Source organism: Leuciscus leuciscus (genome assembly GCF_965113295.1).
Source record: "Leuciscus leuciscus genome assembly, chromosome: 5".
In the NCBI taxonomy this organism is placed as follows: domain Eukaryota; kingdom Metazoa; phylum Chordata; class Actinopteri; order Cypriniformes; family Leuciscidae; genus Leuciscus; species Leuciscus leuciscus.
This window is the reverse complement of record NC_138729.1, coordinates 41,285,204-41,312,821: the sequence shown is the minus strand read 5'-3', so window position 1 is coordinate 41,312,821 and position 27,618 is coordinate 41,285,204. Positions and strand designations below refer to the sequence as shown.

At 36.4% G+C, this 27,618-nt stretch overlaps 4 protein-coding genes across 9 annotated transcripts in view; all 4 read left to right on the top strand.

The window, feature by feature from the left end:
• The window catches only part of sgsm1a (small G protein signaling modulator 1a), a 46,738-nt gene extending 31,508 nt beyond the window's left edge, over positions 1-15,230 (top strand). For 2 of the 4 annotated variants that reach the window (XM_082170163.1, XM_082170166.1), the window contains 19 exons: positions 803-940; positions 1,167-1,291; positions 1,701-1,768; positions 2,445-2,608; positions 3,126-3,255; positions 3,490-3,654; positions 4,126-4,252; positions 4,811-4,875; positions 5,000-5,145; positions 5,562-5,690; positions 6,784-6,966; positions 7,114-7,185; positions 7,378-8,802; positions 8,891-9,015; positions 10,252-10,334; positions 10,464-10,573; positions 10,691-10,787; positions 11,232-11,399; positions 12,443-15,230. In XM_082170163.1, coding sequence (XP_082026289.1) covers positions 803-940; positions 1,167-1,291; positions 1,701-1,768; positions 2,445-2,608; positions 3,126-3,255; positions 3,490-3,654; positions 4,126-4,252; positions 4,811-4,875; positions 5,000-5,145; positions 5,562-5,690; positions 6,784-6,966; positions 7,114-7,185; positions 7,378-8,802; positions 8,891-9,015; positions 10,252-10,334; positions 10,464-10,573; positions 10,691-10,787; positions 11,232-11,399; positions 12,443-12,531 — 3,609 coding nt within the window. In that variant the 3' untranslated portion in view covers positions 12,532-15,230. The remainder of the gene's footprint in view (positions 1-802; positions 941-1,166; positions 1,292-1,700; positions 1,769-2,444; positions 2,609-3,125; positions 3,256-3,489; positions 3,655-4,125; positions 4,253-4,810; positions 4,876-4,999; positions 5,146-5,561; positions 5,691-6,783; positions 6,967-7,113; positions 7,186-7,377; positions 8,803-8,890; positions 9,016-10,251; positions 10,335-10,463; positions 10,574-10,690; positions 10,788-11,231; positions 11,400-12,442) is intronic. The other 2 variants (XM_082170164.1, XM_082170165.1) reach the window with 2 other exon arrangements.
• A 1,151-nt stretch (positions 15,231-16,381) lies between these two features.
• gatc (glutamyl-tRNA amidotransferase subunit C) lies at positions 16,382-27,511 on the top strand. Of its 3 annotated transcripts, none has more exons than XM_082170395.1 (5): positions 16,382-16,716; positions 16,864-16,914; positions 26,679-26,848; positions 27,111-27,214; positions 27,404-27,511. In XM_082170395.1, exons 1-5 carry the CDS (start codon positions 16,549-16,551, stop codon positions 27,454-27,456), a joined length of 546 nt encoding a protein of 181 aa, XP_082026521.1. In that variant the 5' UTR covers positions 16,382-16,548; the 3' UTR covers positions 27,457-27,511. The 3 variants fall into 3 exon arrangements, with proteins under 3 accessions (XP_082026521.1, XP_082026519.1, XP_082026520.1); XM_082170394.1 differs by lacking the exons at positions 26,679-26,848; positions 27,111-27,214; positions 27,404-27,511 and adding exons at positions 18,255-18,424; positions 18,687-18,790; positions 18,985-20,679 and having other exon boundaries at positions 16,386-16,716; XM_082170393.1 differs by having other exon boundaries at positions 27,111-27,511.
• Positions 19,491-20,679, top strand: LOC309499226 (ubiquitin-like protein ISG15). The gene is made up of 3 exons (XM_082170403.1): positions 19,491-19,627; positions 19,716-19,781; positions 19,905-20,679. Exons 1-3 carry the CDS (start codon positions 19,607-19,609, stop codon positions 20,367-20,369), a joined length of 552 nt encoding a protein of 183 aa, XP_082026529.1. The 5' UTR covers positions 19,491-19,606; the 3' UTR covers positions 20,370-20,679.
• On the top strand, positions 22,394-23,549 carry LOC309499231 (uncharacterized protein). Its single transcript, XM_082170408.1, has 2 exons — positions 22,394-22,552; positions 22,741-23,549. Exon 2 carries the CDS (start codon positions 22,744-22,746, stop codon positions 23,212-23,214), a length of 471 nt encoding a protein of 156 aa, XP_082026534.1. The 5' UTR covers positions 22,394-22,552; positions 22,741-22,743; the 3' UTR covers positions 23,215-23,549.
• Positions 27,512-27,618: the final 107 nt, after the last annotated feature.

The following is a 27,618-nucleotide window of genomic DNA, read 5'->3' as shown; positions in this document are numbered from 1 at the left end:
TTCAGTATTATGCTACAGTACTTTCAACACTGTGTATGTTGGTTAGCAGTTTTGAATGCACAACAATTGAGCTTTAGGATGCTGGACTCGTAAGATCCATTTAATGGTAATGATCTTTTGTTTAATTGTTCAGTATTGTTTGTCAGTGTCAGTAAGGGTATTTTCTACATCTAAACTCATTTTTTTATGATAAAGCAAAATCAAAAGAAACAAAATCTCAACATTTCAGAGCAAGCCAGTTTAGTTGTGGATGTGTTCAGTGATGTTTTAGCCTTTGAAATCAGTGTGGTTCCTCCATCAAAGACCTGTGAAGCGGGTTGTGGTCCATAAGAGTCATGCTGTGGTCAGTGTATTTGAGTGTGACTGCTGTTTCTGAGGAGAATATGAACCTCTACTCAAGAGAAATGCTTCACATCATTACCCAGCTCCATTACCAACCCAGCCGTCAGATTCCTGACTGATCACCCTCTCTGGCCATAGCCAACACCCACACAACAGCAGGACACACAGTGCTTGTTTTTCGTCTCCGATAGATCTGAGTACATTACACTTCAGGCTTGTTTTCTGATGTATAACAAATATCTGCTAGAGAGATGTAAAAGCCCGGTTTTTGCTCCGGAGTGGCTTTTTGATATATGAAAGAGGAGACTTAAGTATTCATCTAATGACTCGCCTGCGGGCAAACATTTTTCCACCTTGAACGGATAGATGTGGAGGCATAATATTAGGAAAACAAGATGAATAGTTACCATAACTCTTTGTTTGCTAGGTTGCTGATGTCATATTTTGCGTGTGTGTTCAGATTCAGAAAAGGCACTCCAGTAGTAGTATGGATGAAAGGCCATCTCCTTCCCCCTCTGCCAGAGACTACGTAGAGTCTCTTCATCAGAATTCCAGAGCGACCCTCCTGTTCGGCAAGAACAACGTACTGGTGCAGCCGGTAAATAATACATGACACGGCTATGGATTATCACAGATCTTTAGGGGGTTCTTTCTGTAAATTGCTTATTTTATGTAAACATTAAATTACTTTTTTTTATTGTGATTTAAATGGATAATAAATAAAAAGTGCAAAACAAACCTAGTCGCCGAAACCAATATGAACAGAATTTATTATTGATTAAAGATTTGCTTTGTAACATGGGCTTCTGTTGTGGTAATTTCAGAGGGATGATATGGAAGCAATCCCAGGATACCTCTCTCTGCACCAGACGGCTTACTGCATGACTCTGAAATGGACGCCAAATCAGCTAATGAACGGCTCCATGGGGGATCTTGACTATGAGAAGAGGTGGGACTCTGTTCAGTTTATAAGATAAACAGAATAAACACTTTTTAAAAAGGAAAGAAGGTTGGTTCATATTTTATTAAAAAGATGTCTAAACCAATGACAATATGGTTGAATTTTTAATTATATATGTAGTATTTTGAATTATCTCTTTGAATGGGAGTTTTAACTTGATATGATAAGATGTAATATTACAGGATTGTTCATTTCCCCATTTTTAATCGCTGTTTTGAATCTTCCTAAATTTCAAATGAGAATCGTTTATAAATCTGGTGGCAACAAAAGAGAAGCTTTAAGGTCTTGTGAATGTTTCAAAATGTTTATTTAAACTGCAGCATTTCTATTCTTTATTGGTTTATATTATTCAGTTATGTTGGTCATAAGCCACTTAATCTAACCTGTTTTCCTGCAGTGTTTACTGGGACTACGCCATGACAATCCGCCTGGAGGAGATTGTGTACTTGCACTGTCATCAGCAGGGTAGGTGACATTGTGCCAGTTTGAGAAACAGTCAACTGGAACCCACAACTGGAATGACACACATCCTGATATATCTTATTTGTCCATCATTTTGACAGATCAGTATGAATAAGTCATACACACATAATATGACCTTAATAATGTAAGTAGTAAATTCTACTGAGTTGCTAAAGGTTAAAAGCATATCTAACATTAACATTAATCAGTATCTAGTCTCTTTTGATGAAGTAAATCCACTTGGGAATACTCAAATTTCAGCCCATATCCTCAGTTGTACTTGCCCTTTTCATATTCATCCATGCACAAGATCAGTGAACCGAATAGAGAAAGTAGAATCAATCAGAACATAATTGCTTCTAGAGAGAGATGAGAATTTAAAGTGAGGCTGTACGATTATAAAGCAATGTAATTCTGCTAATAATGGCAATGAATAATTCCTTATTGTACAGGCTGTGTCATGGTTTCAATATTAAGACTATCAAAACAGTTTAGATCTTAGCTAACTCCTCTGCACTACTCAAAACATTTCCTCTTTTAACTGTACATATGTACAAAACATTAAGTATTTAACCTAGTAATATGTGATGGCAAGACATTCATTTAATAGTCAATGAACATATATGGATCACATTATTTAATAATAATAATTTAATTGTGTATATATTTTTGTCTGCAGTGGACTGCGGTGGAACAGTGGTTCTGGTTAGTCAGGATGGGATTCAGAGGCCTCCGATTCGTTTTCCCCGTGGTGGTCACCTCCTTCAGTTCCTTTCCTGTCTGGAAAATGGTCTTCTGCCTCACGGCCAGTTAGACCCACCACTTTGGTCCCAGAGAGGAAAGGTAAGGAATTGTTCTGTACAATATGTAATGTTAGTATAGACTAGGGGTGTCCAATCCTACTCATGGAGGGCTACACTCCTACAGACTTTAACTCCAACACACCTTCCTGGAAGTTTCTAGTGATCCTAACTATATACCCTGATTAGCTGATTCAGGTGTTTAACTTGGGCTAGAGCTAAACTCTCATGGATATTGGCCCTCCAAGAACAGAATTGGAAACCCCTGCTATAGTCCTTCATCAAATGTATACAAAGGTCAGACAGTAATACACAAAACGTTTCCCTTGTTTTAGTCTAAGATAACTCTGTTTGATATTAGCCTTAGATCAATTTGTTTACATTCTTTATACAATGTTTTTTTTTAGTTTTTTAGTTTTTTCTTTCACAAAAATATAAAGCAGCACAACTGCTTTATCTCTCGCTGTGCTGTAATTTGTATGTCTTGATTTCGAGGCTGTGCTTGTCTTGTCTGTCGCGGTCATTGTATCCTGAACTGATGCTTCAATTTTCTTTTTCAGGGTAAAGTATTTCCTAAGCTAAAAAATAGATGTTCACAGGGATCCTCAGGTTCTGTCTCAGACAAAGAAGAGGAAGAAGCAACAGATTATGTCTTCCGCATTATTTTCCCGAACAGACAATCAGAATTTGGTAAGAGACTGAATAATAGTGTCAGACAAGGTCTTGAGCCAATAAATGTTTTCCCATCATGGTACAGCTATTATAGATGTCAGCTTTTAGAAAGGGATAATAGAAAATAGTCCCTCTCGTATCCATCAAGGTATTTTATGTCACTTTTTTTCTTCTTTTTTTTTCTTCTGTTTATGTGTACCATCCATCATAAACATTCTTTTGGTTTTACTGAGCTGTTTTGACTCATTACAGTGACTGTTACCCACACCTCCCATCTCTCCCTGGGTACTGTCTTCCTGGCCCGATCTCTGTCCCTGAACTCGAGGGGGCTATGGCCTCCTAAACGCCAGACCCTGTTGATGCCAATGCGCCACTGCAGCTGCCGGGGAGAGCCCCCATCCTCCCCTGAGCCCGGCTGTAATTCTCCCTGTCACGTCTCATTTATGTGTTCATGTATCTGTCTGATGCGCCAACTTTCTGGTTTATTGCTTTTATGGCCTCTGCGTCTGCAAGCAATCACGTAGTCGCCAGTGTGAGTCTTCTGTTTTGTTCAGGAGTCATTCTCCTGTGAAATTTCTTGACCCTTGGTTAATTGTGGGCTAATGGTTGTTTTCAGGGAGCCTTGAAATGTATGTATACTATATAATGATCATAAGTGTTTGTAATCGTAATAGTGGCTTTTAAATCTGACCCGCAATATGATCCTGTTAATTTAGAGTCACAGCAGCCAGTATTACTTTGTTAAATCCATGCAGACTGGTATTTTTTTCTTCTTTTTTTAAGGTTGGGTGTAATTGTGGGTTCTTGTTGCTCTGCTTGCATAAGCTCCTTTTTGTAACCAGATGTTCAATGCATAATCAGATTTCTCTGTGTGTGTTTGTGTGGTAGTGGCTCCGGAATTGATTGATCAGGGAGCAAACATGTGGCACCCAACACCAAGGAAATCATCTTGCTCTTCCTGCTCACAGAGTAGTTTCTCTGATGGAGCACCTCCCAATGGATGCAACCATGAAAGGTACAATGACAGAATATAATATTGTCCAAGTTATAGAAGTAAATGGAAAAATAGAAGTGATTTATTTTAATCAGAAATTGAAAAGTAAACCTACATTTAAACACGATTAGTGGTCAAAGGCACTCAAAGTAGAATACATTTTTTACTTTTTTAATTAATTATTATTTATAAATTTTAATCTAATTAATATTCTAAATTTGAGTACAAATGTAAATATTATTATTATTATTATTATTATTATGTTGGCTTTCTAAAAATTTTTGACTTTAACTCCTAGAGATTTAAAGCTACATTCATCACCAAATGTACTTTGAGTACCTTGGACTGCTATTTCAGCATTCAATTGAACATCCCTTACCCAAAAGCACCAATAGGTTGTTGTTTTTTACCCAAGTGACCACTCTTTGCATACCTTATTTGCAAAACCTATACATATTCTGTACTAAAGTATAAATGTATAACTTTTAAATGAATCAAATAATAAATGTTAATAATAACAAATGTAAATGAGAAAATGTTAAAAATATATTTAAGGAAATACCATAATCTCATTGGCAGGGCCCCTCTGAAGTTACTATGTGACAATATGAAGAACCAAATCATCTCCCGGGCTTTCTACGGATGTTCGTATTCATTACTCATCCATTTTATAGTCTCACAACACCATCTTTTTTCATCAAATGTGACCTTTACATACTCAAATGTCTCTCTTATTTATTCAACCACACACATATTTTGCTCCCTCAGGGTTGGCGTACTGCCGTCACCTGTCCACAGTACGCACTCACCTGTCTGGCCTTGTTAATCATACTATTGTGGAACCAGATGTGCCTGGTGATGCGTATGTTGGCCTCACGACAGAAGTGTGGCAGAAGTTTCTTCAAGACTGTAGCGTAAGTGCACATACTCAACCCTGCCTGGAGTCCAAAGCAGCCACATTCAAATGAGCGTCTTTACCAGACACTCATTAATATTCATTTGTCCCTAATCGCAGTTCTCTCATTCTTATCACACAAACAATATGTTTGGATGACTAATGCTGAGAGCCCGAGTGCCAGAGTGGTGGCACTAAAGGGTGAAAATCAATGATAAATCCATACAGAAGTACCCTTGTGGCTGTGATCGTTAGTGTGCTTATACTGGCAGACTATTTTATGCTCTAAACAGGCAAACCAGTGTATATTGGATGTTGATTTGACTGGTTAACATAGTAAAATAATGGGGAAAAAATTGAATAGCACATTCAAATACCTTTCTTTTTCTTTGAAGTCAGTTTATCTGCTTTCAGTGTGTGCCTGCTCTCTTGCAGGCCTATGAAGAAAATGAGTTATTGCGACTAGTTTATTTTGGTGGAGTTGAGCCCTCTTTGCGCAAGGAGGTCTGGCCCTTCCTGCTGGGTCATTACCGATTTGGGATGTCTGAGGCTGAGAGAAAAGAGGTTGGTGTTTGTTTTGTTTTTTGGTTAAAACTGTCCTCCCAAACAGTTTTAAGGTGCTGTCACATTTATCATTGCTCTGTGAGATTAACTCTGCTGTAAGGAATTATAGTCTGCTCCGATCCAACTTCCACTCCAATATATACATTTAAATATGCTCTGTCCCTAAAAAGAGATTATTTATCATAGAGACAATTCCTTCCGATCTCAGTAATATGTAAATGGTATCACCGGAGTGATATGTTATCACTTATAGCGTGGGATCGCTATAGAACCATCTATATAGGGCAATCAAGAACCATCCTGAATACAGGGATTTCAAACACTCTTATCTCCTTAACATTTGGCTGTTCTTATTTGAAAGAATATCGAAGATGTGGGAACAGAAGGCTATTACTTTCATTGTTATCAATTTACATTTAAGCTTCATTTACATGCTGAAAGGGAAGACGGATGTATTACAGTATAAAATGTTTAAGCAGAGATTATTCGGCGTTCATTCTGACGCCGATGAACCCAAGGTGCTTTGTGTATTTTGCCACTGCTATGCCATAATAAACTTCATTTTTGAGATCTTCGACGTCCACATACATTTTTTTTTTTTCTTACACTGCGGAAAATCCAGTCATTTCAATAGGAATTGGCACGATTGGGAATTTCACGTAAGGGCGAAACACTTTCCCATGCAGATTTTGCATTCAAGTTTTGAGTTAAGTTTTTCATGCATTGGCCAACAACAACACAAATTACTTTTATAGGAGAATTACTTTGGTGCTCTGTGCATCACTATGCTATTGGCCGTGGACTTTTTTTTGGCAGCAAACTTTTGCTAAAAATTATGCTAATGTGAACGCAAATTTAGTATTTGTTCTCTGTAAGATTTCCAGTGAATGTCCTTGAATATGGGAAACATGGCATCCCCCAGTTGCTTTTCCTCTGACAAAAGATATAATTTTTTTAGTCAGCTTCTTTCCAAACCTAGGTTAATTGGATTTCAGATGGTTTGTGAATTAAAGCACTTGTTCCATTGTTATCGAGGGACTTTCGTTTTAAGATCATCTCATATTTGCCATCTTTGAAACTCTGAACTCTGCAGGTAGATGAGCAGATGCGAGCGTGCTACGAACAGAACATGAGCGAATGGCTGGGGTGTGAGGCCATTGTTAGGCAGAGAGAGAAAGAACAGCATGCAGTGGCATTAGCCAAGTGTTCGTCTGGGACGAGTATGGACAGCACCACGCAGAGAATTATGCACCGTGACTCCACCATCAGCAATGAGGTGAGCGCAGATCCATAAAACACAAGACTTTCTTAGACCTAAATGCTTCTTTGGCAGGCATTGGAGACTTTTTTTGGTCCACACTGAAAGGTTTGCTTTTGATTTGATGCAATATTTACTTAAGGATGTGTTGTGTTTGTCTTTCAGTCGTCGCAGAGCTGTAGTTCAGGCAGGCAAAGAGATTCCAGGCTGCAGAGTGACTCCAGCAGCAGCACTCAGGTAAACCTCAGACTAATGTTGCTGCCAGTTCATGAAAAGTTGAATAAATTGACATTTTCCTACAAAATGTGAGTACAAATGGTGCCCGACTTGACTGATCTTCCTCACCCTCACACTCTTTCCTGGAAGTTCTTCACTTCCCAAAACCCCTTCCTCTGGAGTTGCCTACTTCCCTTTGGTTTGTTTTTCCAGGTGTTTGAATCCATTGAAGAGGTCGACCAGATTGAGTCTGAGCTCAAGAGTGACGACGTCAAACATCTTTCCAAAATCTCAAATGGAACACCACAAATTGGCACCAGTTCTCCAGACTCTGGTCACCCCTCTTCCAGAAATTTCTCTGTTACTTCTGGTCAGTCGGACTCCTTGAGTACAGAGGACAGTGGGATACATGAGCCAAACCTCAAAGCCCAACCACAGCTAGTAGTATCAAAGGAAAGAGTTGCGAATTCATCTGGAGAGGAACGAAAGCTGATGGAGGAAGGTGAGACCAAAGAGGTGGAGAAACAGTGTGAAGATAACAAAATTGAGGTTAACAGAGAGTCTTTGGGTGCAGTGGTGACATTATCAGAGGGAAGCAAGAAGGCCACGGAGAGCTCTGATGAAAGGGCAGTGGTTAAGACAGAGGGGTTAAAAACAGCTCGAGATGCCTTTGAGACTCCTGAAGTAGCTCACAGCCACATGACCAAAATGGAAGTGGGTGAATCTCCAGAGAAAACTTTGACATCGGAAAATGAAGCACTGACACTGCGAACTGAGCCAGATATTCCCAAAGCAACAGAGGTCATGGAATCGACTCCTCCAGAGCCAAAGATGAACGAGAATCAGGTAAGAGTGGACATTGAAAGGTCCCAAGTGGGAATTAAAGATATTAGAGTAATTCAAAAGGAACCTTTGGTAACAAAAGATCACAAGGAATCAGATGCACTTGAGCAGATGATTGTCGCTGACATGGTGGTGTCTGTTTCAAAGGATGATGGTACAGAGAAAGAAACAGTGAAAACCAATGAAACAAGCAAAGATAAAGACTCTGAGACATGGATGGATGATGCCAACAATGTAAGTGCCACACAAAGAGTGTTAAGATCAGATAATGAGAATGAAAAGAAGACTATGAAGACCAATGATTTACCCAATGAAGCTGAAACAACAGGAAAGAGGAAAACAGCTTCAGATCTCCCAATATCCATTGGCGCAGAGCAAACAGAAGGGAAAGTTGTCACAAAGAAGACCATGCATAAGAGGAATGCTCCAGTAGTTGAAGAGATGGTGGTGCCGTTGGTGCATGAAGCTTTTAGCACAAGAAAGATGAGCGAGGCCCAAGATGAAACGGAGTCAGACGAGTCTCCCTCTGCCATTGAAATGGAAGAAATTCCTATAGCTAAAGTGTCATTGGTTTGGGAAAGGAAGAGTTCACCCAAAAGCAAGATAAGTGAGCAGGCATCTTTACCTGTGTTAGAGCTCAGGCTTGAGGAAGCTCATGGAAAGCCCAGCTCTGAAGGAAAGGACTCTGAAGAGCCAGAGATGGAGAGTCTCTGCCCACAGCTTGATTCACTGGCTGTGAACACTGAGAAGAATGAAGCTGCCTCTCCAGTGTCTTCTATAGGGACCACTTATTCTGTAAGCATGTTTTAGAGAGTTTTTATATTTTATAAGGTGAATTGAGACACTCATGATGATCTAAATCAGTTCACCTTTGTAATTGCAGCAAGAGCTCTTGGACATGTACACTTTAAATCTGCATCGCATAGATAAAGACGTTCAGCGCTGTGACCGAAATTACTGGTTCTTCACACCTGCTAACTTGGAGAAACTGCGCAACATCATGTGCAGGTAACAAAACCATTACTTCATTGGCCTTCACTGCTTGTGCTCTGGACATGAATGATACCTCAAATCATGTGTCTGCTATTACTTTTCTAAGAAGTGATGCACAATATATCAGTACAGTAATAGTTGTTGGCCAATATTATTATTTTTTTATAAAAAAAAAAATGTTTTCAGTTGATCAATATCATTGAATATAGAATATGCTACTGTTCAAAATTTGGGGTCAGTAAGAGTTTTTAATGCTTTTGAAAGAAGTCTCTTCTTACCAAGGATTTGATCAAAAATATCGTAATATTGTGAAATATTACAATTTAAAATGACTGTTTTAAACATATTTTAAGATGTAATTTATTCTTGTAATTCTTGCCAGACTGCATCTATGTGCAGTGTGAATGCTCTAACCTGTTAACATGGCACTAAAAAAAATATGTACCGCATACAGACATATGTACTACAAACGGATCATGTGTGAAACGGGCGTAATATGCTAATATGCTGAATTTTTTTCATGATTCTTTTATGAATAGAAAGTTCAAAAGAACAAAATATACGAATTTGATCAATTTAATGCATCCTTGGTGAATAAAAGTATAGGTTTTTTATTTATATTTTTTTGTACAAAAAAATCTTACTGACCTCAGTCTTCAGGGTTAGTGTATTGGCCGATGGTGGATATTTAATTGTACATGCTAATTTCCATTAATTTTTTTAAATTAGATAGCCTTTGCAGTCACCTAATGCTCAATTTAGGTTAATCTTTAATAACAATAATAATTTAATAAATAATTAAATGTGATCCTTAGCATTTCTCAAAATGAATATCCATTTTCGTACTGAATATCATAATATCCACTTGCAGTTCACATATTTTTAATGTAGATAAAATAGGACTTCTGAAAAGAATCAAATTTTAGTTTATCGTATTGGCCAGATTTTTTTATATCAGTGCTTCTTTTTTGTAATCGGACTCATCATTTTTACCTGGCGGATGGTAAAAAATGCGATGTAAAAACACAGACAGACTTAAATTAAGTCATATCTAGGGGCCAGAATATTATAGACACTTGAAGATGGGCTGTTTGACTTTGGCCATTGAGCAGCCACCCAGAAGACCCTAGAAACCATCTAGGGAACTCCCTAGTAACCACCCAAAAGACCTCAGCAACTGCATGGCAAAGCACTCAGAACATCTGGTGTTGTGATGTAGCTCAAATATCCCTGTATTGACTGTTTCTGCAGTTATATCTGGCAGCACCTTGAAATCGGATATGTCCAGGGCATGTGTGACCTGCTCGCTCCCTTGCTAGTTATTCTAGATGATGGTGAGTCTGTCTTTGTGAAACCTGCTCCTAGTTATCCATGTGTTTTTGAGTTCATGCCACTGGTTAAAAAGAACAAATGATTAACAAGTGTTTTGCTTTTCTCATATTCGTTTTCTCTGAATCTTTCAGAGGCCATGGCTTTCAGTTGTTTCACCGAACTAATGAAAAGGATGAATCAAAATTTTCCTCATGGAGGTGCGATGGACACCCACTTTGCCAACATGAGATCTCTGATCCAGGTCAAACATCTGCTAAAGACCCGTTTGTTCAACAACATGCCTTTAAATGTAAAATGTGGATGTGATTTTTATTTTATTTAAAATTTCTATGCTCTTTTCCTCACTGTGTGTAATTAGATTCTAGACGCAGAGCTGTTTGAGCTAATGCATCAGAATGGAGATTACACCCACTTCTACTTCTGTTATCGCTGGTTTCTTCTTGACTTCAAAAGAGGTAATGATGTCTTTCACATAAAAGAGAAAAGAAACGTCTTTGAAAACTTGCATACAATGAATATAAAAGTAAAAGTCGAAATCTCTTCTATTAGTTCTCATCTGCAGTGAGATGAAGCCATTTTTTGCTCCTAATAAGCAATTGCAATGCCATCTTGTTGACTGTGACTCAGCCTAATATTACTGTAATATGTTTTAAATTACTAAGCACACGGCTCTACTCACATTACCATGTGCTTTATGTAAGAAACATTTAATTGTATTAAAGCCCCGTTATATTAAAAACTAGAATATGAGATTCTGCTCAGGGCTAAGGTTTAAACCAATTCAGAAATGACAGCTCCCCCTGCTGTCCATGGAGACTGTTTAAGTTATACTGAAACATGAGTAATATGCCTATTAAATACTACAGGTACTGCATAACATATGTGTTTCAAATCCTCAGAGTTGGTGTATGATGATGTGTTTGCTGTTTGGGAGGCCATCTGGGCTGCTAAGTGTGTTTCCTCCAGCCATTTTGTGCTCTTCATTGCTCTTGCATTGGTGGAGATCTACAGAGACATCATCCTAGAGAACAATATGGACTTTACAGACATCATCAAGTTTTTCAATGGTAAATATGTATTCATTTTTTACATATATGTGTGTGTGTGTGTGTGTGTGTGTGTGTGTGTGTGTGTGTGTGTGTGTGTGTGTGTGTGTGTGTGTGTGTGTGTGTGTGTATGTATGTGTGTGTATATATATGTATATATATATATATATATATATATACATATACATATATATACATATACATATACATATATATATATATATATATATATATATACACATATACATATATATATATATATCTCAAACTGACAAGTAAATTGACATTTAAATTAATTTTAAACAATTTTATTCATGTTAAATGTAGAAATCATATAATACATTTATCAATCATTTTAAATACCACATTTAAATTGCATTTTGATAATGTACAAATTGGCTTTCTTTATTTCCAGTTGTATTCAAAATGATGTATGAATCTATTGTTACACGTAACTACATTTTTAAACATTAAATAAAATAAATGTTTTTCTAAATCTAATATTTATTTCTCAATTATAAAGTAATTTATTTATATTTAGTTTTATTTTTAGCTACTTTTGGATAAACACACAATTGGAGAAATTGCATAATGGTTATTTCTTTGATTATTTTATGACATCGATATTATTCAGTTGAATAGGCAACTGTGTTAAGGTCACAGCCATAAGATAAAGAGGGTCAACACAAAAGGCTCAGCCCATTAGGGGAATTTATACTAGGACAATAATCATAAAATGTGGGAGAAAATGAAGAAGAAAAAAAACTAAGGGGAGCGCAACTGGACCACCGCAAATATCCCGCCGCCCAGATGTTGCAACGAGGCTTCTTATATCCACGCTGGTACGGTCCAGAGGTGTAGGGAATCTGCTCATAATAAGGCACAGGTAACAAACATTTCTGACCTCTAGAGGGCAGACAAATCATTACAAAGGAAAAGAGTAACCGGTCAGGATACATACACATATAACAAACTGAATAATATAGATGTTATAAAATAATTTGAATTATTGCACCCTCATATCCCTTAATGTTGTCTCTTTTTTTTCTTTTTTTTTTTTTTAGAAATGGCTGAGCACCACAATATCAAGCAGATTCTGACTCTAGCTAGAGACCTGGTGTGCAAAGTGCAGACACTCATAGAAAACAAGTAATTCTGAAACCTCTCGAGGAAACCATCTCATGTTCACAAAGTATCCCATCAGCCCTTGCTACTAAACAACAGAGAACATTGGCCAAAGCTTAATGAGCTTCAAGTTTAGCATAACATTTCTAATGCCAAACATCTTGATCTACCTGAAATCAGTCAGTGTGCAATTTTTTAATTGGAGTCATCTGGCTCTTTAATCAGGTTTTACTGAACATCATAGTACATCAAATTTCATAAGTAGATGCTGCTAATGAGTGGTCATTCACTGTATGACAGGATTACCAGTCACTGGTGACTCGTGAGCTCTATTCCACAACCTAGTGTGCTGCCTTGCTCTCTACTGCCTACATAAACTGAAATTCAATCTCATAAGTGACTTGATTCCAAAAAATGTTGGTGTTGTATGATGCTAAGCTAACATCACATAGCGCACAAAAATACTGGGTAAAATAGTCAGTTTTAATCATATTTTACTTTTTATTGATACTTTTAAGAGAAAATAAGTATTCATAATTGTCCACATGTATTGTCCACCGTTTTCTTTTTACTGTATTGTTGCAGTGCATTCTGGGATTGCCTTCTCCATGCATGCGATGCTGCCTTAGAATTTGACCAATAGAACGTATCTTAGAAGGCAGCATAATGTTGCAGAGATGTGCCTATGATGCCTTAAAATGCTGCCTATGTAGGCAGCTCACTAGGTTTGGAAACGGAGCAATAGAAGTTCAGGTCGGGTGCGTTTTACTGCTAAGAGGCGGTCACACTAGATGCCGTCATCCATTCACTTCCTTTTTTGCGCATACGAAGGTGACAGAGCGGATGCACACAAACTATCGTTCAAAGGTTTGGAGTCTCTCTGAATTAATTTATTTTTTTAAAAGAAGACTCATGCTTACCAAAGCTGCATTTATTTGATCAAAAATACAGTAGAAACCATAATATTGTGAAATAAAATAATTTTCTATTTAATTATATTTAAAAATGTAATTTAATCCTGTGATGGCAAAGCTGAATTTTTAGGAGCCATGATTCCAGTCTTCAGTGTCACATGATCCTTCGGAAATCATTCTAATATGCAGATTTTGCTTGATATTTTTGTGTAAAACGTGATGTTTTTTTTTTCAGGATTCTTTGATGAACAGAAAGTTCAAAAGAACAGCATTTATTTGAAATAGTAACGACATTTAAAAAACGTTACAAAAGATTTCTGTCACATTTGATCAGTTTAATGCGTCCTTGCTGAATAAAATAATTTATTTCTTGAAAAAAAATCGTACCTGCTCCAAAATTTGAACGGTAGTGTACATTCATAAAAATTCCATCCTGCGCTGAAATGAAAAAGATAAGCTGCTTTGTTTGTAATGCCGTGGGAAACTGTAATAGATATTTATAGAGTAGATGGTATATTTAAATGTTATGTATTATTTATTAAACACAGAAGACCTAAAGAGTTATATATTCAGATATTTGTTGTGGCATCTGAAATAATTCAGGATCATTCCGCATGCTTAAAATCCAGTGTGACCGCCCTCTTAATGCTCCTGTATGACCTGCACACTTAATTATTGTTCTGTATTCTGATGTGCCACTTTGAAAAGGTTATCCAGATTTTCCTGTGTACAAATGTAGCAGTAGGGGGCGCTGTGCTTTCAGTCGGCTGACCTTTCGCATGTGTTTCTGTAACCTGCTTATTTCCAAGTCAGTGTCTTTACTGTGAGTTGTTTCACTAAATCAGATCAGGTTATTGTATCACACAGTATATTATTGGACAATACCAAGGAATGCCTCTAGGTATTAGATTTAGTACAGAAAAAAAAAAAAAACATGTTCGTTAATAGTTAGTGTATTCCTTCTCTTTGTGTTATGGAACTGATTAATGATTTGTGTTTTTCATTCGGTTTATGTAATGTTCGAGTCAGTCTTGTGTTTCAGTGCGTTGCTGTCAGTCACCTTATGAAAATCTGACATTAGGATTTATTTTTCAGATTTGATGTTTGTCTGTGGAAGCCCATTTCCACCACCTAAGAAAAAAAAAAATCATACTTACGACATTAAAAGTCATAGTTATTACATAGTCATAATTATGTGATTCAACATCATAATTAAGACTTTACATGTCATAATCTCGATTTAGTATGTCAATTTCATGACTTTGTCATAATTATGATTTTCAAAAGCATGATTTTAATTTTCTTACGTGGCAGAAATGGGCTTCCATTTTGTGTGTGTGTGTGTGTGTGTGTGTGTGTGTGTGTGTGTGTGTGGACCAGGACAACTCACAATCACTACCGCAAGGCCTTGTCTGCTTTATGTATTCTTGTTATTTGTGGACTGTACAGACAAATACATGCTATATTTATTATATAGAGAAAATCTATATTATTAACTTTGGTGTCGTTGGCTACATGGTTTTCAGAATGGACACTAATATCCACACAAAGAAATGAATATCATCAGTGCTCTTATTTATTTTTGCATTTTTGGAATTGATTGTTGTATAAAATGTACATTTGTTGCTTCTTCATCCTCCAAACACACTATCCTCTGTTATAGCTCGTATATCTCAGTACCTTATAAAATCTTGTAATCACAATGAAGTATTGATTCTGTGATCAAACCAGTACAGCTACGGGTCTGAAAGCTGTGGTTAATCGGGTATATCCACAATGAGGTGCAATCACAATGTGTATCAAATCACAAGTATATAGGCTATTTTTCACTTATATGATCTGAATATAATGTGATCACGCTAAAAATTACTATTTAGGCAAGAAGCAAATCAGAATCAAAAGTGTATTTCAGATTACTTGAACACTATGAATTAGCATCTACTCTACATAATTTGTGATCTAATATGAGCAGGTGTTAATCATTGTCCTGCATTGCATATTGTTGATTTCTTCATGTGCAAAATATATTCTAAAAGGAGTAAAAAGTAATATATAATTTGTTGTTATCCATTGATTTAAATCTGAATGTATGCATTTTGTCTGTTTTTTATGTGAATGTTCTTGCTACACTGTGGTCAATTACTACAAAGTGTTACATTCTACATATATATTAAATGGTAAATGTACTTGTTTAAAAAATGAAATAAAATGGAATTGTTCTTATTTTTCCAACAAATCTAATCGTCGTATTTCTGCCTCTGTGTGTGTGTGTGTGTTTTTTTGAAAATGTAAAAATGCTGAAATTTTTCTGTGATGGGTAGGTTTTAGGGTTAGTATAAGGGTTTAGAATATACAGATGGTACAGAATAAAAACCTTTACGTCTATGGAGAGTCCCCACAAAGATAATGAACCAGACGTGTGTGTGTGTGTGTGCTATTTTATGTTAATAAAAATGTTATTAGAATTTAATTTATTTTAATATAAATATATATATATATATTATTTATTATGTGTTATAATGGGTTGTTTTTTTTAAATGATTAAGTTTAAAATGATTATGACCATGAAATAAAACAATTTAAAAGATAAATGTGATTTTTTTTTATCGCACAATTCTGACTTTTTGTCACAATTGCGATACATAAAGTCAGAATTGCGAGATATAAACTAGCAATTGCAAGGGGAAAAAAGTCTGAACTGTTAGGCTACCTTTTTTCTTTTTCTTTTTTGTGGTGGAAACAAGTTCCCATATTCTCGACAAATATAATACAATAGTCATCCATTCATAAACATCTTGAATTGTGTGTTCTTGCTTTTCAAAAATGGCAAATTAAAAATCATTCGCCCGAACAGGGACTTGAACCCTGGACCCTCAGATTAAAAGTCTGATGCTCTACCGACTGAGCTATCCGGGCTCTTGCATACGTGCAAACACATCTCCTGTCAAAACATATACGTCATGAACTTTGAAAACTACAACTTCCGGAAATGACTATAGAAATGTAGTTTTTGTGGTTGTTAGGGGGAGGACGTCTGTAGTTAGGGGTCCTTAGCAGTACTAATATCCATATAATCGCGTTTTAACTGACTTCACACAGCAACGTGACGGTTTTAGGAACGTGATTTAAACATGTTCTGTAAATGTGCGGCACGAGCTTCAAGGGCGCTGCGGCCTGCGCATCCTCGGTGTGGAGTATTGAAGCTGTCCGCTCTAAGCGCCACTGTATCGGCCAGCAGAACGTCCTGGTCCCGATTGACATTAAAACGGGAATCAAGTAACTCTGCCTGTGATTCCAAGGTAAAACGTGATTTATTTGCAGACTGTTGTGTTGGGATGAATAAATGTTTAAGAAATAAATGAACCCATCGATACGTTAACAAATATTTGCTTTTTAACATATTAAGCAATGCTTATAAACATTTTGCACCGTGTTCCAATCTTCAGGTTCCTCAGAAACCCTCATGGGAGCCCATAGATGAAAATCAACTTCCACCGGTAATGCCTCTTTTTGCACACACGTTTTTTCTGTACACTTACAGTAGGCGAGCGGGCAGTGTGGAAAGAAGATGTGCAACCTCGACAATTTTTGCCTCATCATGGCCAAATATTTATCCTACAAACTTAACAAAAATGTAGCACGACTGGCGCAGGAGAAATAAATCTATTATCTAGCTTTACTTTGACGTATTCTGTACAACGTTCTTTGAACTTCACAGTAGAGGGCAGCAGAATACCTGTTCAGAATCCGAGCAGCACTCAACGTCACATTTAAATCAACATTTTAATATAAAGAGAAAAAAAGAAAAAAATTTGCTTGTTATTGTTCTCACCTAGTAACATGTTGTATGTTACATGTTGTAACAGTGAAATATTAATCCTATATCAAACCAGCTCATTGGCCCCCAGTTTCAAACCATATGAACAAACTGTAATTAAAAAGTAGATTCCTTGTGCCAACATTGATTTTTTTTAAAGTCAAAGTCATATGCAAGGCACTCTATCCCCCGGTTTCACAGACAAGGCTTAAGCATAGTCCCAGACTAAAATTCATGTTTAAGCTGTTTTAACTGAAAGCAATTTGCACTGACATTTGCATTGACACTGTCAGTGCCATTGTTTTGTCTCAAAATGCACATCAGTAATGTTTTTTTCCTAAGGCACATATATAAAAGCTTTTTAAATGTCCTAGTTGAACTATGGCCTAATCCTGGCTTAATCTAAGACCTGTCTGTGAAACCAGGCCTGGGGGTCTGAAACCTGGGGTTGATCAGGTACATTACAATATTTCACATATATGATCTGTAACATATGGCTAAAAATGACAATTTAGGCAAGAATATTAAGGCAAATCAAATACAAGAGTGTATTCAAGACTACTACGACTATGAATTAGCATTTAATGTCCATACTTTATCTGATATGATACGAGCAGGTGTTAATCAGTTGCATCTTGTTGATTTCTTCATGTGCAAAATATATTCTAAAAGGAGTAAAAAGTAATTTATCATTTGTAGCTGTGTTATACATTTATTTAAATCCAAATGTATGCATTTTGTCTGTTTTTTTATGTGAATGTTTTGCTACAATTACTAGAAAATAATGTTCAGTTCTAATGATATATTAAATGGTAAATGTACTTATCCAAAATAGGCAAAACAAAAATGTATTAATATAGTAGGAATATTATTTCTTAATTATGAGAGCATTTACAGTAACAATTTTGCCTTGTTAGTAATAAAAATAATCCTCCATTGCATTTGAAGGATTTTCTTTATTTGTTGAGAATTTAGTTTCTTTTCCCAAAATTAGTAACCATGTTTAACTTTTCTTTGCAGGCAACAAGAGTCTCACCAGACCTTGTGGACAAGTTGGAGAGATTAGCCCTTGTTGACTTCGGCAGTGAAGAAGGGGTGGACTGTCTGGAGAAAGCCATTCGATTTGCTGATCAACTTCATGTCATCAATACTGAAGGTGTAGATCCAATGGATTCAGTTCTAGAGGACAGGTATTCAACGAAGCTCAGATCAATTCATAACAGTTTACTAGTTGTTCCCGATACGACTTCCAGTCAGTTTAAACGGGGGAAATTACGCAATACTTTTTTTGATGGTGTTTTCTTTGGTTTTCTGATAATATTGTCAATGCAAAATGATGGTTACAGCCCTGATCTGCCCAACCACTCCAAGTATGTTTGCTCATAGTACAGTGTCAACATGTCACCATTTTATAGAAGCTAAACTTTTCCTTGAACTCCATGTTGTGTACAGAGACTTGTATTTGAGAGCTGATACTGTAACAGAGGGTGAATGTGCGGAGGAGCTGCTCCAGCTGGCCAAAAACACAGTAGAGGAGTACTTTGTTGCACCTCCAGGTAAAAAGAAAAAGAAAAAAGGAATTAACCAGAGATGGAAGACACTTATATTCATCGTTTAATTTTCTAACTGTTTGTCCATCTGATTAGACCAAAGGTGTTTTGGTTAACTTTATTGCGCTGTACTTTTTTTTTTTGAAGTAACCGAATCTGTGTAACACTCATGAATAATCAATCTTTCTTTTTTAATGTAGGAAACATCCCACTACCAAAGAGAGAAGAGAGATCTGCTATGCTTAAACACTCTGAATTCTGACTGAAATGTAACACTGGCTCTGACTTTACGTTATAATAAATATTTATTTAGTATATCAATTGTGCTGTATCTAGAGTGTGGTAATGTTCCAAACAAGTTTTATGGAAATGATTAACATTCCCTTTATGGAGATAAAACAAAACAAAAACAAATTTCAAATCAAACACAAATAGAAATTATTTAAATAAACTATGGCACCAACAAGAAGGGCATATTACAGAAATGATCATAATTTGATTAACAAAAATGTCAATGCAATAAAACTATAAGACAGAACAGAGAATGTTGAGTTTAGTTTGCTTTATTTACCTTTGCATCACGTGATCGTGGGGAATTCCGTCACTCCAATGATCCCTGATGTTGAGAAGCTACTTTTAATGTTTGTCTACTCTAGAGCCTATATAAATTACAAAGGTACCTTTTTAAGGTAAATATATTAAAAATATGTAGCCTAATGAAATTTTCAGGATTTGATTTGATGTTTCTGAACAGGAATGTATTGTTGATGATTCAGAAATCTGTGCTGAACGTCCTGTCGATACTTCAGCGATTAGTTGAGAATGGAAACAGAAAGTGACTATGTTTTTGGAAACAAAACATTATTTTGAGGCGGGGCTTGAGTTGATGCTTTATATATATTCATGACATGCCTCTGCTCACTGTGACCAGAGACACATTATTCGGCGTAATTTACCTGACTATTCAGCGAAAAGCCGTATTCAACAACCCAGCTCGGTAAGTTGCATAGCTTATTTATGAAAATATTGCACATTCATATTAACGCTAATCTCCAGGTTTAAATAAGTATATGATGTTGTAGTAGTTCTAATGCTTTTATATTTGATCTCATCCTGGCAGATAATGGAACTGACAGTAAAACTGTTGAACGGAGATTTGAAGCGGCTGGAGGTGAACGGTGATACCACAGTTGGTGAACTCAAGAAGCTCATTTCTCAAAACTTCAATGAACCTCCTCACAAACAGAAGCTTTCTATAAATAACGGTCACCGTATCAACCTTGAGGATGATTCCAGAAGCCTCAGCAGTTACGGGTTGCACTCAGACACAGTGGTGATGCTGCTCATCACACCTGATGAGGTGCTCGTCAAGAACGACGATGGCCAGATTCATAATTATGAAGTTGATGTCAATGAGACCGTTGATCAGCTCCAGAATAAGATCTTCCGCAAAGCGAGAGTCCCCAATGATCAGCAGCGACTGATTTACAATGGCACAACACTGGAGGCTGGAAAGATGCTGCAAGACTACAAAATCAAACCTGGAAGCACTGTTTACATGACTCTCCGTCTCCGAGGAGGTTAATGAAGGAGATCCGCGCGACCTATTTATTAATGACTAAAGACTGCCAAAACATAGAAGTCTTACTGAAAGACACTTTTTAGTCGCTCTCTAGATAAGATTATCTACAGCCTATAAATGTACCAATGCCTAACATGTCTGATATTAGAATATTATTTAGTTTAAATTGTGATTTAATTTATTAATGTAGCCTAATTGATAAAATGTGGAATAAGAATAATCCTTTCTCACTGTTCCAGTTTAAGGTGCTGGCCTTTGTTGTTATGAATGTTATGCATTATATTTTTATGTTGTAAATAAAATGTTAATACCAGTCCTGCAGTGTACATGTTTTATCGACTTACGATATCGACTTTTGTTGCATTATTTTCCTGTTATCACTGTAAAGCTGTTTTGAAACAATCTGTATTGTAAAAAGGGCTATATATAAAGGTGATTTCACTCAAATAATATAACATTGAATTAAACCACACTTTAAAAGTATATGCTTTAGAAACATTTAAATAATCAATACAATAGACATTGTGTGAGACACCATATCTATATATCAAAAGGGCATCATGTGAATGCAGAGAACTCAATACTTGGTAGACAATACACAATGACGGTAACATTTGAGGGATAGTTTTTGTGTTTCAATGTGTCATTTTGTGTAGAAAATGAACTCATGTCACAAAATGGCAAGTTACTAATCAAAACAACAAAAGCAATGATAAAACAGTGAAAAATCAACCTCATTAATTAATCAAGGCCCAGTGCATGATGGGAACACCAGTATCAGAAAAGTTGAGTAATTTTACTTAATTTTATAACGTTGATATTTACGCTTTAGTTTCTACACGCTTGAATTGAGTACTAATATAGAATTTAGTTTTTTTTTATTCTTGCTTGAACTAACTTTTTCATGTAGAAGTTACATTGTTTTTTATGTACTTCACCACAAAATATTTTTTATCAGTGTAAGGTGTGTGGAGGTATGAAAATACATATGTTGACAGGCAGGTTCAGACTGCAATGACTGGATGAACATTTTATGGTCCCACACCTTCCACAGACGATATACATATACATTTAGACCACTGAACTTAGCGATTGCTATCAGGATGCGAAGAGACTTTCAACCAGCAAAACAAAAAATGTTTCTGGGACAAACTGCCTACACTGCCTTTAAAAACCCTTCTAAAATCAGGAAATTTCAATGTCAAACCTCTACAAATTGAATAATCCAACCAAAATAATTTATAAATAAACTTTAACACTTTTGTTTTGTCAAGCTATTTTGACATCAAAAGCATAAGAACATTTAGAGAAAAGCTTATCCCAGGAAATAAACACAAAACTGCACTATAAATAGACTGTTAAGCACATGATTGTCACCTATCAGCTGGGCCTATTGTGCACCACAGGTGTTTCGCATGCTGTATGACGTGCTCCACTTTCCTGGATTTCCCCCAATCACGTGATCATGTGGAAGGCCTTCTTATTCCAATGATCTGTTTTCATGTTATGTCTAAATGAAACTCAAGCAGACGACTGTTTTTATGTTGATATATTTAAATATATATAAGTTTATGAAACATCTATGTTGATAAACAATGCACTTGTTGATGTAGATCACATTAAACATGCAGCAAAGAGTCTACAGAACGTTCCCCTACCGTTTCCATAGGCTATGTCTAAATGCTGGGGTTGCATACGTTTTTGTAATGACCTAAAAATAACCTATAGCATACAGAACGTTCTTTAATAATCATAGATTTTATTTTTATAACCATATACATTTCCTTAGAAAGTTCTTCTAGGATCCAAACAATGTTGGATAGCCTAAAGCAAACGCGATTTTTTTTAATAGACTAATAAATAAAGTTATTTTTAAATTTAACAGAATAAATGTGTTTTATATAGACCTATAGTGGGCTAATATTGTTTATTGGCACTGAACATCGTGTTGGTCAATTATTTCTCAGGACTTATACGTCAGCGATTAAGTGAGAATGGAAACAGAAAGTGACTACAGGTTTTCGGAAACAAAACATTGAGGCGGAGCATGAGTTGACGCTTTGTATAAATATTGATGCCTCTGCTCACTGTGACCAGAGACACATAGTTTGAGTGTGACTTACAATACTTATTCAAGAAAGCAATTCAGCGAAAGCCGTAGCAGCCTATTTGCAGAACCCAACTCGGTAAGTCGCATTATTGGCTACAAATATTGCACATTAATTTTAACGCTAATCTTTAAAAAATATATATTTTAATGTTAGGCTACTATTTAACTATTTATTAAAATTGTAAACGAATTTTTTTAATAAGTGCTATATGGTGTTGTAGTAGGCTAGTTCTAATGCTTTTATATTTGATCTCATCCTGGCAGATAATGGAACTGACAGTAAAACTGTTGAACGGAGATGTGAAGCGGCTGGTGGTGAACGGTGATACCACAGTTGGTGAACTCAAGAAGCTCATTTCTCAAAACTTCAATGAACCTCCTCACAAACAGAAGCTTTCTATCGTCAACGGTCACCGTATCAACCTTGAGGATGATTCCAGAACCCTCAGCAGTTACGGGTTACACTCAGGCTCAGTGGTGAATCTGCTCATCACGAACCCTGCACCTTTCCAAGTGTTCGTCAAGAACGAGAAGGGCCAGACCAAAACCTATGAAGTTGATGTTGATGAGACCGTAGATCAGCTCCAGACTAAGATCTATCGCAAAGACAGTGTCCCCAATGATCAGCAGCGACTGATTTACAACGGCAGACAACTGGAGGCTGGAAAGAGGCTGCAAGACTATGACATCACATCTGGAAGCACCATTCACATGACTCTCCGTCTCCGAGGAGGTTAATGAAGGAGATCCGCGCGACCAGGATTCATTACTGATCCAACGTTTTATTGACTAGATTAAACATGCCAAAATATAAAAATCCTACTGAAAGACACTTTTAATCATCCTCTATCTATAGTCTATACATGTATATGCCTAACATGTCTGATATTAGAATAATTAGTTTAAATTGTGATTTAAAGTACCCTATTCATGTGATTGTATATGAGAGGATTATTCTTATTCCATATTTTATTTATTCAGTGTCAGTTTAAGGCCATATGTGCTGGCCTATACCATTTGTTGTTATGAATGATATGCATTATATTTTTATGTTGTAAATAAAATGTTAATACAAGTCCTGTGCATTGTGCATGTTTTATCAACTTATGGAGTAACTGGTAAACACAGAACAGCAGTAGGCCTACTAATAATCATTTTCATATTATGGATCACTGGATGTAAAATATATTGTATTAATACAGTTGTCTATGTATTTACATTTTGAAATGAATAGGAGTTGATCACAAATGTACATTCATTTTCTTTTTATTTGATCAAAATTATGACTAGATTATCATTTGCTTCCCATAAAACCATCTGTCCTCAGACCATAACTCAACACTTCATATAGAGTAAAACCTATTTTAAATGTAAGAAAAATAGCATTAGCTTTGGTGTTTAATTTGGTGTTGATAGTGTTGCCATTGACACGCATACATTTGAGTCACAATTGGCTCTGAGTAATGTCACAGGTTTCCATCTCTTCCAAATTACAGTAGTTATGGTGAGAACGCAGCATAAGCTTGTTGTTTGGTTCAGAAGGAACTGTAAAAGGAGGCTGCTGTTTGTTTACGGCCCTCTGTGACTGACGTCTGTCTAACTCTGCATAACATGGAATACGCTGATGACGTGTCATGTCTGCGCGAGTGTGTGGAGGAATGGAAATACATATATACACTGACAGGCAGGTAGGACATCGTACCATTGCATTTGTACCGATTGTACCGATGGTGCAATACCATTTTATTGCACTATAAGTAGACTGTTAAGCACATAAACAAGATTGTCACCTATCAGGTGGGCCTACTTTTTATGATGTTTTATAAACAAAGTTCGGGAGGAGCACGTTCAAATAATCAATCCAATCTACTCGTCATCAAACAATTATGTCTACCCTAATCAGCATGACAAGAAGTATATATATCCACACTGTCAACTCACCTAATATTCCTTGACAGTTTTCCAGCATCCCTCCACCACCCCGACTCCTCACTCTTGGCTTAATCTTTTACAGCCAGGAATACGGGGGGAGTACTCTGGGTTCGGGCCGAATACCGAGCCCGGAGCCCTCTCCTCGGACAGCACGCCAAATACGCATTTATTCTATCTAACTTATTTGTAAGTGTGAACTAGTGAAATTTTATTTGTGTGCGTGTGTGTGTGTGTGTGTGTGTGTGTGTGTGTGTGTGTGTGTGTGTGTGTGTGTGTGTGTGTGTGTGTGTGTGTGTGTGTGTGTGTGTGTGTGTGTGTGTGCAAATTTTAACAAATGTAAGATACAAAGACAGACAAACTTTCAGACAATAAACAAGTTAGTTCAATAGTTAAAGCGACACTATGTAACTTTTCAACCTTCATAATATATTTCCAAGATCCTTGTGATGGTACATCGACTTACAATAGGTTGAATGACACGTCTGCCATAGCCTGTGTATCGCTTTTACTGGCACTATGTAACTTCGGTGTTCGGGTAGTAACAAGAGCACAAAAAGAACTACAAAATTCGACTGCTTTACGGCATACGTCACTTCCCCCACCACTTCGTCAAATTTGGACGTGAGAGGCCAACCAGCGTTTGTTTTCGGCTTTCGTGCGTATGTTTTTGTCATGGGGGTTGTTTACACCTGGCCACTTCATGCATTTTCTCAGATCGGATAGCTATCCGATCGTGAAAAGTCCAGGTTTAAATGCCCTCCGAAACGCATTTGAGACGGATTTGAATCCGATCCCTCAAATCACTTCAGGAGGAGATCTGAGACGCATTCCAGACGAAACTGGACAAGTGTAAATGCATATGGTTGTTGAACCACATATGTAAATTGTACTCCTCCCAAAAATGCTAAAAAAAAAAACTAAAAAAAAAACGTGTGAGAGCGATACAGGCTATTATGTTATATCCAGATATGACGACGCGCTGGAACACGCATCACCGCAGATGAGCAACTGCATAAAGCCAACGTGCAAACTATCGCAAATCAAAGTGAAAGTAAGTCGCAGACGCTTATCACACAATCTTCATCATTAAAAGTAAAGAAACGAAATGATCTTACCAGGGCTGTTACTGCTCTCTCTTATTGCGGTCTTTGATTTTGAAATTTTAGCTGATGATCTATAAAATGCAGCTCATATCTCGGTGACGTGCACTCCATTAAATCTGCATATAGCGCGAGAATTGAAGATCGAATTTAAATCCGTTTCGCAAAAATACATTTATGTGACCAGGTGTAAATGGAATCGTTTTGATAAATCAGATAGCTATGCCTCACGAATTAGTTTGCCAGCTGAACTCAGGTGTTGTGAGGTGTATTTATCACGTTGATTCCGATTATCATGAGAACAGCTTTCAATATCTCACATAATTATCATAAATAAGCCTAACGTAGAGGTTGTAAATAGTGTAAACGAGCACAATTTGCAAACTATTATGATAAATTGCAATAATCATGTCTAGTGACATCATAACGGCCAATGTTATGAAATAATGCGACGTACATACTTAATTGATGTTATCTGGCATTTTGTAATGTTTACATTCCAATAAAAACAACACAAATTAAATTATACAGTAGGCCTAGACTATAGACTATTTACTTGTGATTTAGCTGCAATCATGTAAAAATGTTATAATATAATTTACGACAGTGCAAGTATCCCACAGCGACTCTAGGGGTCACTGTTTGACAAAAACACAATTTCTACTTAGTGTGGCTTTAACAAGAAAAATAATATGAAAAAGCCTGATTTATCTATTGATAATTAGCATTTAATGTCCATACTTTATCTGATATGATACGAGCAGGTGTTAATCAGTTGCATCTTGTTGATTTCTTCATGTGCAAAGTATATTCTAAATGGAGTAAAATGTAATTTATAATTTGTAGCTGTGTTATACATTTATTTAAATCCAAATGTATGCATTTTGCCTGTTTTTTTATGTGAATGATTTTGCTACAATTACTAGAAAATAATGTTGAGTCCATTTAATATTAAATGGTAAATGTACTTAGCCAAAATAGGCAAAACAAAAACGTATTAATATAGTAAGAATATTATTTCTTAATTATGAGAGCATTCATAGTGTGACACAATTTTGCCTTATTAGTAATAAAAATAATCCTCCATTGCATTTGAAGGATTTTCTTTATTTGTTGAGAATTTAGTTTCTTTTCCCAAAATTAGTAACCATGTTTAACTTTTCTTTGCAGGCAACAAGAGTCTCACCAGACCTTGTGGACAAGTTGGAGAGATTAGCCCTTGTTGACTTCGGCAGTAAAGAAGGGGTGGACTGTCTGGAGAAAGCCATTCGATTTGCTGATCAACTTCATGTCATCAATACTGAAGGTGTAGATCCAATGGATTCAGTTCTAGAGGACAGGTATTCAACGAAGCTCAGATCAATTCATAACAGTTTACTAGTTGTTCCCGATACGACTTCCAGTCAGTTTAGACGGGGGAAATTACTCAAGACTTTTTTTGATGGTGTTTTCTTTGGTTTTCTGATAATATTGTCAATGCAAAATGATGGTTACAGCCCTGATCTGCCCAACCACTCCAAGTATGTTTGCTCATAGTACAGTGTCAACATGTCACCATTTTATAGAAGCTAAACTTTTCCTTGAACTCCATGTTGTGTACAGAGACTTGTATTTGAGAGCTGATACTGTAACAGAGGGTGAATGTGCGGAGGAGCTGCTCCAGCTGGCCAAAAACACAGTAGAGGAGTACTTTGTTGCACCTCCAGGTAAAAAAAGAAAAAAAGAATTAACCAGAGATGGAAGACACTTATATTCATCGTTTAATTTTCTAACTGTTTGTCCATCTGATTAAACCAAAGGTGTTTTGGTTAACTTTATTGCGCTGTACTTTTTTTTTCTAAGTAACCGAATCTGTGTAACACTCATGAATAATAAATCTTTCTTTTTTAATGTAGGAAACATCCCACTACCAAAGAGAGAAGAGAGATCTGCTATGCTTAAACACTGAAATGTAACACTGGCTCTGACTTTGCGTTATAATAAATATTTATTTAATATATCAATTGTGCTGTGTCTAGAGAGTGGTAATGTTCCACTTTTTTTTATTTTATTTTTTTTTTTTTTATTGAATTTATTAACATTCCCTTTATAGAGACAGAACAAAACAAAA